This window comes from Varroa jacobsoni, unplaced genomic scaffold (genome assembly GCF_002532875.2).
Source record: "Varroa jacobsoni isolate VJ856 unplaced genomic scaffold, vjacob_1.0 scaffold_588, whole genome shotgun sequence".
Lineage (NCBI taxonomy): Eukaryota > Metazoa > Arthropoda > Arachnida > Mesostigmata > Varroidae > Varroa > Varroa jacobsoni.
The window spans coordinates 192,681-203,969 of NW_019213490.1; the positions used below are offsets into that span (position 1 = coordinate 192,681).

Consider the following 11,289-nt stretch of genomic DNA (forward strand, 5'->3'; position numbering starts at 1 on the left):
GGTGTTCGTTGTGGGCCTGTCACCTTGTTGTTCTCGACGGCCTGGTAGGACCTATACCATGGTTCAGTTATGTTTACCAGCACTGCAAACGAAAGTCGAAACACGCTTCGGGTTACAGGGCCCGTGGAAAAGTGCAAGACTGTAAAAAAACGGTGGAAAGGGTCTGCCTTAGGTTTTTCCATGTATATGGATACTTGAAACCGTCAAAGGTGTTGACTTAAGAGATTTGTTTCGATTAGATTTTAGTCAATGACGCCACGCTAGTACAGCGCACACTCCTTGAAAGGTATCCTTTGAGACTAAGGCATGGAGATAACGATTTGGTTAAAAACAACGTGAAAATGCGGCCGTCCTCAAGCTGGCCTCTCATAGAGTATCATACGGAAAGATAAGTATTCCGTATATTGAAGTAGAAGTTAACGCGCTGCTGCAGTTGATTCGAATTTGGACTAAGCCTGTCATTCGAGATAAACGTTTTTTTTTTATCATGACAGATAATTAGTTTGAGTCGGGTAGCTAAAAAGAAGGAGTCGAAACAACTAATTTGTCAATTGGCTTATAGAGTGAAAGTACAGTGCTAGTAATATTCATATTGCAACTATGTAACCGAGTGCCATTGTGTATGTGACAATTACCACCACTAAGTGGCAGACCTTTGCAAATCTTTGTGCAGCTGGATCTTCCGCTGAATGTATTTGTATTTGAGATATTCGTCTTCATCATTATATATTCAAGTATTAATGAAAATGTCTCTGAGCACTGAAACTACGGTTTAGAAGGCCTTCTTGTATCTGAAGTCGTCAAGGGTCACCCGGAGTACGAGCCATTATGCAACCGTTATTCTACGTAGTTGCGTTCGTAATAACCGTCTATACGGTATACCAACCAAAGAATTGTTTTCTCTTCCTTTTTTTTTTCTTAATTTAGCCTGTCTATCGAATTCGTTTTTAGACAAATTTCTATTTGTATAAACATACAATAATTTACATATTACAACGTTTAATATTTCTAATCCAAGTTTACATATTGTTCCGGGTGCTTCCGGAGTCATTTTCGTATGCGAGACTAGCTGGCATCACAAATCCACTTTTCAACTCGCTATGTCTACGTTCAGAGGTCAGCCTCGCAATAAAATCAAGCAGCCTAAGTAAAACGACGATAGCAGCTTGCAAGTACGAAGTTCCTCCTTAAAGTTATAATACTTTGGAAGGCGGAAGAATAAACAATAGTTTCCATTACTTTCGGAACGACCTAAAATCAATTATCTAATTCTAAATGTTCTTTGTTTTGGGTCCATCATGAGAAATTGCTCATACCCAAATATGAGCAACACACCCTAACACAGAACCAGATCTTTTGTCAACAGGATTTATGCTTCACTTCATCTTAAGTCGACTTGCAATTGCAGTTATATTGAAGACATTTTGCTTTTTCTATTGCAGTTGTTTCTGCTTAGTGCGATTTGGTATAAATGGCATTCATGGCGTTATCCGCTTCCGGAGACGGGTTTTATCGGGGGTCCCCCTTCGATGTTTGTACCATTTTTCAGGGAAATTTCATTTCTCATGCACTGCTTGCGGTATCCCGAAATTGACTTTCTAGCCCGTAGGTGATTTTTGCTTATTACAATAACGTTTACCGATATTAATTGGAAACCAACATTGCCTAGTCGAACTAATATGGATGTGTTCATTCTTTGAGAACTGTATTCACGTCTCTAGTTAAAGCAATGGCTATCCAATAGCAGTACATGCTAGAACTTTCACACATAAGTAAAACTATAACGAATATAATAGGGAAAATAAACAAAAAACATTTTAAGCTCGAGCTGTTTTCCTTTTTCTTCGAAGGACCTTCGTCTTTCCTAGTTATAAGTATTTTTTTCTAATAATATAACAATAATTATAATGGCATTTGTAAAGTAGCCTTACTGGACACCTCCACTTATTAACCTATTCTTGAGAATAACTTCTATTAATTAATGTAATTAAACAATAACGTAAATTGCTGCAATTTCAGATGTCTATCGTGCTTTTGAAGGGTTGGAAACTATGTATAGGGAGAAAGGAGCATTTCGAGTTTGGGTAGGCGCTCACCCATTCGTAATGCTATCTGACCCTCAAGCAGCTGAAGTACTGCTCACTTCAAACAAACATATTGAAAAAGCACAAAGTTACGAACTACTTCATCCATGGCTTGGAACGGGACTTCTGACAAGGTACCAAATTTCAGTTTTCACAGCATTTTTATCCCTGTATAATTATCTTGCAAGTAATCAGATCGCAGTGCAGATAAACATTCTCAATTGAATGCTTACAGCTTTTGATCTAGCATTTTTGACTGGCGATATATGTTCGCCAGCCAGAATGTAACCAGAAGCTACATACCGTAGTTAGGGTTACGCAAAACGCCAAGAGCTGTTTCGATATATTTGATACGATACCACGATATCACACGTAAACCTCGAAACACTTGAAGCTTCTCGTCAATATATTCTGTGAAGTTTTTTTTTTCTTCCGAATTTGTATCATACAATTGCGAGAACACATTCTTTGTTGTTGAGGGCATTTGTATACTGATAACTATACTTTTCCTATTTCCTGTCTTCGTACCTATCGCAGTACTGGTCCGAAGTGGCGTTCCCGCCGTAAACTGCTGACTCCTGCGTTCCATTTCGGCATTCTGGAAGACTTCGTTGAGGTTTTCGACCGACAAAGCCAACTCCTCGGACAGCGCATTGAAAGCGAATTTGGAAGTGCGAGAAAGCCTTTCGACATCTGCAACGAGGCATCTTTATGCACACTTGATATCATCTGTGGTAGGACAGTGTCAAGGCTTTGTCACGACAAAGTCTTTCTTTATCTGTTTTCTCAAATATATATTCAGCTATCGCCTATTTTGGGTTTGGACCAATGATAAAAGGATGTTTGAACAGCCTTCAAAGAAATCAGTAACAAAGAAATCAGTAACAAAGAAACACGCCAAACATCAGTTTTTTTTATCGGTGTCATGCATACGTTTACCATTTATCAGATAGCAGGTGACCAGGGCAATCGAAGCCCTACAATCATGGGGTTAAAGTTTTCCCCGTCAACATTCGAGATTGTTGACTAATAATAATATAATTATTATGATATATGTATACATAGCGTACGGCATTCAATAGAGTACAAATTCATTGGCGAGCCGCTTGGCGTAACGAGCATGCGTCCATATGCTACTGCCAATAACAGACTTAAGCTAATCTTTTTTAAACAAAATGACAAATTCGTGATGCGGAAAAACAGGATGTCGTTACTATACGCACATCAAGTTGAAAGTGTACCGCGGCCGCAAAAAAATACGTGGCTACATACAGAAGGAGGCGAAACAGGTTCCAGTACGACACAGTGGAAAATCTAGAATTCCCAAGTTCATCGTGTCCTTTCAAAATTGCATTTTTAATGATCCTTCACTTTCAGTTAATCAAGAGATTCGATGCGAGCGAGAATACGGCTGTCCACGAAAACCTTCGGTACACATCACATGTGATACCAGTGGGACAGATGCACTCCAAAGATAATTAACGCACAGTATTTAATTGGCGTTATTTGCTACACAATTTTGTAAAATGAAGCAGCAGGTGATCCTTGATATTTACGCGGAAAGTAATTTTTACCCTTTTTCCAAGGATAAACTGCAGAAATGATCGCTAGCCTGCTCGCGGTGCAGAGGATGTGCCTATCGTGTGCCTGATCTGGGCAAGCACAATTCTTTGACAGAAGTTTACGTCCGGTGTCTAGTGAAGGAGATTTTATGCCATCTCATTTAATTCAGAAAGGCTTCGTATAGAGTGTTGTCAAACAGGAGGCCAACAAGTCCTCATAACGTTGACATCATCATCATAAAATAGTGACATCGACACGCTCACCGGTGTCATTAAGAAGAAAAGGCACTGTTTAAAACGAGCCTGTAAACGGTCTCGAGTACAAACTGTAGCTGGTTGTTAATCTGAATAAACATAACGTCCAAAATTACATTGTTAGCATAGCCAAAAAAAGTACCGCCATCCCTTATGATTTAGGTAGAGTCTGAGAAGAATAAGCCGAAGAGCAAATTACAAGAGGGTACCGTACTCCGTATATAGTTAACTGGAGGCGTATCTAGTTTCGACAAAACCTATATGACGAAGTTAGAAGAAGACTAATGTTATAGATACGTTGTACAAATTGTACGTACCTAAATTCTACTTGCCCCAATATTTAAATACGTTATATTCGATAGATATGAATGTGATTTTTTTTTTTATAGAAACAGCCATGGGCGTCCAGCTGAAGGCTCAACGGGCGTCTCAGTCTGCCTACGTACAGGCTGTCCACAGCGTAGGAGCTTCTTTCATTAAACGGAACACGAACCCTTGGCTACGGCCAGAATTTTTGTTCCGAATGACTTCGGATGGAAAAGCTTTTTACAAAGCACTTGACGTGCTTCACAGCTTCACACGAAGAGTGAGTAATTAGTGTCAGATAATACTAAATAATCATCGAATTATTATCTAATTAGTACTCGTTTCGATACGAAACCTTCTTTGAGGATCACCTTGGCGCCCGTCACACAGTGTTACATTTAACAGCAATTTTAGTTGAATAAAACATTTGTCTATGGAAATAAGCGAAATATTATTCGATTCAAGTCCCGTACTGAGAGCTTTCATGTTCAGAGAAATTCTATTTGAAAAATGTACCATTCGATACAACATTGGTTGAATTACTGGTGATCTCCATATAATCGTACTTCGAGATCGAGATCGGGTGACTTTGCTTAAAGAGACATAAAGTGTTGTAATGGGATATTAGTTGAAGCCTAGCAACTGTGGGAAAAACGGTACACTCATAGAACGAATGACTTTCGTGAGCAGGTTATCAACGAGCGTTATATATCATACAAGGCAGATATGTCATCCCAGGAACAACAACAAACGGAGGTTGCTGGCAAAAGGAAGAAACGAGCCTTCTTGGATCTTTTAATTGAAACACATTACCAAAATCCTAGAGCGTTGACGCTGGCTGATATTGCAGAGGAGGTTGACACGTTCATGTTTGAGGGTCACGACACTACAGCTATGGGTACGATAAAGCCCGTACATCTTGTACCGTGTACAGATAAGCATATCTGATTTTTTTGCGAACCTAAATAACGTAATTTGAGCCAGATAATTTGTCACGAAATCCTGCTTATAACTTCTCATGTCGTGTCGAGTCTTATTACGCATATATGCAAAGCCAACAAGTAGTCCTTGTTTTCCGTTTATAATGATTATATTTGCATGGGTGATATATCAAAGACCAAAATGGGTGCGCCCACCTTTCCAGGCGTTTCTTGGTGCTTGTACCTTTTGGGTCATCATCCCATATGGCAACAGCGAATCTTTGAGGAAATTATTGAGGTCATGGGAACTGATCTTTCAGCACCAATTACAAGTAAACATCTGCCAAGACTCAAGTACCTTGAGTGTGCGATAAAGGTAAGCGAGAGCCTTTTATAGTAGTCAGCAGCCATAGGGTGGCACATTTTATAATCTGTTTCCGTATACCTGCATCAAAGCTATTCTCTATGCAACGTCGAGTTGCGACTGAAATAGCACAAACAGACAGGTAAAAAGTTAGAAATTGTTATTTTACCAAAGGCTGAACTTAATATTTTTATGCAAAAGGGGTTATATCGCCCGACCATAGACTTTCAACCCCGTTTGCAAACATTAGGACTTGCTTAGGTAAGCTTATCCTACCTTCCAGGAATCTCAACGGCTTTACCCATCTGTTCCATTAATTGGTCGTAGACTTCGACGGGATCTGCCTTTACGTAAGTGAGGGACGTCAATATTTATGTAAAAGTACAACATCTTATTAAATGACATAAGTATCTTGTTGCACTGCCAGCTTCTAAGCTTATTTGTGTAATACATAAATTATTTTGTGAACAAAATGCTTTTATTCCTCCTATTTATCCTAATTTATGTATTTATCCTAAATACAATGACTTTAGTATATTTCGTAACTCTATGTCTATGTATTGCCTGTATGCAGGAGGAAGATTTTGTTAATAAAATTTAGCTTACCGTAATGAAATATTTAAAATAAAATAATGGTCGTGACATATCTTATTAAAATGTTCTTACTGCGTACTCTCGATCTTATGGGAGTGGCCTTTTATGCCGTTTGTTTTTATTTCTTTCATAATTCGTTTATGTATACGTGAGATTTATCTAAACTAACAATTTTAATGCAAATTATCGAACAGAAGGCAATCGCGTAATTCCAGCCGGTTCGACGATTTTATTGCTTATAATGCAACTTCATCGACAACCTGAAATCTATCCATGGCCTGAGGAGTTCATGCCAGAACGCTTTTATCAAAAGAGTCAAAATGAGAGCGCCCAAGACCACTCAGACCTTGCGATTTCCCATCCTTATGCCTACGTGCCGTTCTCAGCAGGCCCGCGAAACTGCATAGGTTGGTATAGTGCGTGTAAATATGCCCTTTTTGTTTGATATAGCTATCTATTTGATTATTAATAAAGCACTTATTCTAGCGCAATTTTCATGAAGAGAGATTTTATAACTACATAGGCCTGTAGCACCATGCTACTACTCGTGCCAAATTATATCGTCTACAAACGGTACCGGTTGATTGGTCAAGGGTGTTGCAGACTGAGTGTATGTTGACAAAAGATTTACGTGGTGATGCGTCTTCGGATAATTCTCGATCTTCAGACACCTTGAATAGTTACGCCATTAGTATTTCCTTTGTGCTATTAAGCTGTCGCAAACTTCCTCCTCTAATAAAATAAGGAAAACCAATAATCATGCAAAACGTAACCGCTGTGTGAAAAATGACATATTAAATTCCACAGTATCTCTTTGAGATATCGTTACAACAACGCAGTATAATGCAGTGCGTTTAACTTAGTTGATCGTTTTCGCCTGTTCTCGATTTTTAGTAATCATTCGTTTTCATTATCGCGCTAGATTTCGTTGAGATTAACGTTTATATTATTGTCAATATATTAGCGGTATTCTTTTCAAAAGCAATAATCTGGGTTGTAGAACAGTTTTCTCCAGTCTGATCCGAGACAGGCTGTTCTTCGAGACAGGGTTCCCTGAGACATTATCGTAGTCGTAGACTTTGACCCCTAGCAACTTGATCTTGCAGGACAGAGGTTTGCTTTAATGGAGGAAAAAGTCGTTGTGGCAAACGTGCTGCGCCGAGTAGAGGTACGCTCATTAACTCCACGAGATGAGGTACAGGTCAGCATTAATCTCGTCACCAGAGCCGCTGGGGGACTGAAGATGTGTGCGCGATCCCGGCAGTATGACAACACCATAGACCACTCAAAGAAAAAATCGGAAGTTTAAATATAAATCTATATGGTATTGAAGTGTACAACGCGAAGCATTATACACTTCAGTAGTCCTTTCGTTTCGATCATGCATTATAATAGTACCCTGCAACTAACTTCTGTTTGAATTGTTGCAATAGGTGAGACGAAGAGACCAGGATGATCGCCTATAGAATTTGTCCAACATTGAAATAGGACTTACTTGGAGTGTTACATACAGTTAGCTATTTCGTGATAGGTTGATCTAAGACACTACTTTTCTTGCAAAAGGAAAATTTAATCTGTTGCCATCATGTCGTTTTGTTTTCGATAGCCTATCGAGCACCAACTTTTTCTATCTGCAGAATCAGTAGCCTATCGGAGTATTCACTGTGAAACCTGGAAACACTGAAAGTTTGGAGACAACAAAGTTGCCTGTCATAATGTTGAGACGTCATTATAATTTGAGACACATATGAGAAATACTTGCTCACAATGATTGAATAACGTTAGCATAAATAAACTACATTAGGAGCCGCCTATATATTTATCATTATTGCATTAATTAAAATTAGGCAAAAAAAAAACATAGTTATGGCTAACAAGTAGATAAAAGATGTATTCATTCCTCGCAATCATTATAATTCATATTCAGCTTATTTGAAAGATCCGGATTTTTTCTACAACGAGAAAAATCCGGAAAAACTTAACGACCATAAACGGGCATGATTTCACTAAGGTAAAGGGATGGCGTTAGTTTGGCACTATACACTATACACCTGCAGTCGGTAGGAAATACTGTTCAGTTTGTCTACAGTCGAGATGTAAAGGTGAATTTCAGCGAAGTTCTAAAAGCGGTTGAAACAACGCGGTATTTCGAAATCTATTGTTTAGTTATGCAAAGCTGTCAAGCGAAAGAGCTATTTGCGCGTTACCAGTATTATAGAGATATACAAGATCGGAGATCACTTCGCTGTGGTTAACCTTCCCAGTATTCGCACCGTTTTCTCGAGAACAAAATTGCATCGCTAATAGCACGGAGGTCGTTCCTTGAAGACGTCAGCTATCATTGTTCAGGCGTAGACCGAGTCTCAAATTCGTATTGATTTGGCTTGAGACTTACCGAGACGAGAGAATTACTGGTGTAGTCAAAGAAATTGTATCATTTTCACTGAACAGTTGATTCAGATCGTGGGGGCTGACCCAAGGCATTTCTAAACTTACAAGAACCTGAATTACTGACGTTTATAAAAGGAGGTTATATATTTACTGATTCTCGCGTATTTTGGCAACAACGAAAGTTACTTGCAAAGGTTGGTTCTTACCTGAGGCAACTGTAGAGAAAGATCTTGGGTTGCTTTGCATAGATTCTTATTGTTACCGTTCATGTTATGTTTTCATATATAACTTTTCACAGGATACGGCACAGAGGTTACTTTAATATGCTGTATGATGGGGTCATAAGATCAGTGTGCTATCAACTGCAGCTCGATACGTATGGTGTGGGCTCTGTCTTTGGGAAAGTCAATTTTGATCAACGAATAATTATCGTGACATCAATGATTACGATAAGGATCAGGCGATAACTCTCATAAGTTTTTTTTTTTTTTTTTCTAAGAAGCTGAATTCGCATTGCAGACAAAATGATTTGTACCAATATGATTTAAAAAAACAGACCCGAATTCCGTGTTTCAAGGTGAGAACCGTGGTACAGTTTATGCAGATTAAGAGCTCACTTCGACAAAACTTGAAAATGTTTAATTTCGAAATCTTTAATTGTCAGCTTTGCGAAAGCAAAAACGTACGAAAGCTCCTAGTCTTAGAAACGCAGGAAGCCTATTTTTGACTGTCGTCTTTTGCAGAGTGATATTTCTAAACGCTAGATGCGATTTTATAGGAAAAAAAGGAAAAGTAATATATTGAATAGAAAGAACAGGAGGTAACATAAAGAAGTGTATTGTTTAAGGAATAGGTTTCAGATCAGGCGAAAGATCCCAATAGATTACAATACATATGCTGAACTAACAATAAAATAGTCCTTAAACGTATGAATATATAAATCGACCCACATGTGTATCATAGCTTACATTCAATCTGTTTCGACTTGAGTTGGTAGTACATGGACTTAGTAAAACAAAATAGTGCGAAATAGTTAATGCGAACATTGCAGGGACATAGTTTGGTTTCAGTGCTGAACGTTCGTAAAAGTTACTTGGTTTCCGCATGTAGTACAACGGACACAGCTTTTGTTTCTTTTGCAATGCTTAGAAGCTATGCATGGTATTGCCTCTCGTACGAAAATAGGGAAATCTCGTACTAGGGTTGTCGCAAATCTATTCTATCTGGTATTTGTTTGTTTGCCTTAAATGGATAGATGATGAGAGTGTATGAAGTAGATGATAAAGTAGATCTACGGAACAGTGTGCCACGTGTTTTTTTCCTATCTATATACTATTCACCATTAAGTAGTAGCTATAATCATAATCATAAAGGGTTGTGTTCAATCGTAAAAAGTATAGATCTGCTTACAGCTGTACTCGGTATTCATAGTTATAGAGTATTTCTACATGTTTTATTAGCAGGCGGAGACAACACGAATGCTGTTCGTGACCGCCTTTATGTTGCGGAAAATCACATAGCTCGAAAAATCAAATTGTAGCTTTTCGTACGAACTCGCCCCTCGCAACTGGGGCAAATAAATGCACGAGACCAAATCTAATATGAGCATGTCCCTTGTAGGTAGGGTGCGGCTCGCTTAAGCCGGTTTGCCGCTTATGTGTCTTTCTTAGGTGGGATATATCATTGAGATAAGTAGCGTAAAAGACGTGCAAAACAAGAATGGATTTCTATCTTAGCGTCAATGGTGGCGTTTTATTTATATTTAAAATCGATTCGAAGATTGCACACAAAAGTTCTACCCAAGCTTTTGAATTATCTGCAATTTACTGTTATCACCCATTGGGATATCGTGCGTGTTGTTTATTAAGGAACTAGACAGATTGCAGCATGTTTGGCCGTAACGAACAGGTATCCAAAGGACACAATTTATAACCGTCCGCCAGAGGAGATATTCAAGCTAAGTTACATGCTGCATAATTGAAAAATACGTTGTGTGTCTGATACTTTTTTTAATTACAAGTAACCATTATGCCTTTGTAAGGACCTGTAGGTCCGTAAGCACACGTTGGGCCTCAATAGTCAATGTCGAAACACCGTTTATAAGTAAAGTTAACGAGTGCCTAGACGATTTGCCGTACGCTTTCAAATTTATTGCGTAGCGAATAAGAAAGCAACAGCTTATCTTGGTTATTTTGATGAAGATCATTTGTTTGCGCGTATACTGGAAATCTTTTATTATGGATAGTTTGTAAACAATGGCGCCATGATGGGCCGAAATGTACCATTAAGCCGTGAGTCAATAGCTGGCAAATGATTCGCCAAGTCACAAGATGGCGATTCCGCCAAAACAGTGGTGCGTTAGAACAGCGCCAATGCCATTATTATGATATATATGTCGATTAATTTAAGATAATAATTAGTTGACCCTAGATGCGTACTGTTACAGCATGCGTACTGGACCATTTCAGCTGAGACATCTTGAGGGAAGTAGCAGCTTGTAAAGCTGTTGTATAAGTTCAGTGAGTATCCTATCAGTTTTTATAATTAACTTTTAGTATGTTGGTGTCCACAGGGGCTATAGGCATGTTTGTTCATGCTTATAAAAAAAACCATTTCGCCTATTCGTTGACGTCTAAATATTAGATGTCGGGGGAAGATATTACGCGTACATTTAATCTACTTCTTGCCAAGGTCATAATTACTCGCCGATATTTTTAACGTCGTTTTTCAAATACAAATAAATTCTAGTTGGGCAGAAGAACTAATTGTTCTAACGCTGGATGATTGAGCATTCCAGCTAGTGAAAATTGTTT

The 11,289-nt window shown here is 38.6% G+C and overlaps 2 protein-coding genes across 3 annotated transcripts; one reads left to right on the forward strand and one right to left on the reverse strand.

Annotated features, from left to right (window-relative positions):
* The first annotated feature begins 482 nt into the window (after positions 1–482).
* On the forward strand, positions 483–7,899 carry LOC111261710 (cytochrome P450 4C1). Of its 2 annotated transcripts, none has more exons than XM_022835393.2 (10): positions 483–876; positions 1,443–1,605; positions 2,020–2,218; positions 2,622–2,818; positions 4,291–4,487; positions 4,898–5,105; positions 5,352–5,503; positions 5,775–5,841; positions 6,283–6,492; positions 7,192–7,899. In XM_022835393.2, exons 1-10 carry the CDS (start codon positions 829–831, stop codon positions 7,392–7,394), a joined length of 1,644 nt encoding a protein of 547 aa, XP_022691128.1. In that variant the 5' UTR covers positions 483–828; the 3' UTR covers positions 7,395–7,899. The 2 variants fall into 2 exon arrangements, with proteins under 2 accessions (XP_022691128.1, XP_022691127.1); XM_022835392.2 differs by having other exon boundaries at positions 492–876; positions 6,280–6,492.
* On the reverse strand, positions 7,677–10,995 carry LOC111261711 (uncharacterized; the record flags this gene model as incomplete). Its single annotated transcript, XM_022835396.2, is given in 1 exon segment — positions 7,677–10,995. A coding segment is annotated over 1 exon segment (161 nt), but the record flags the coding sequence as incomplete, so codon positions are not given.
* Between the last annotated feature and the right edge of the window lie 294 nt (positions 10,996–11,289).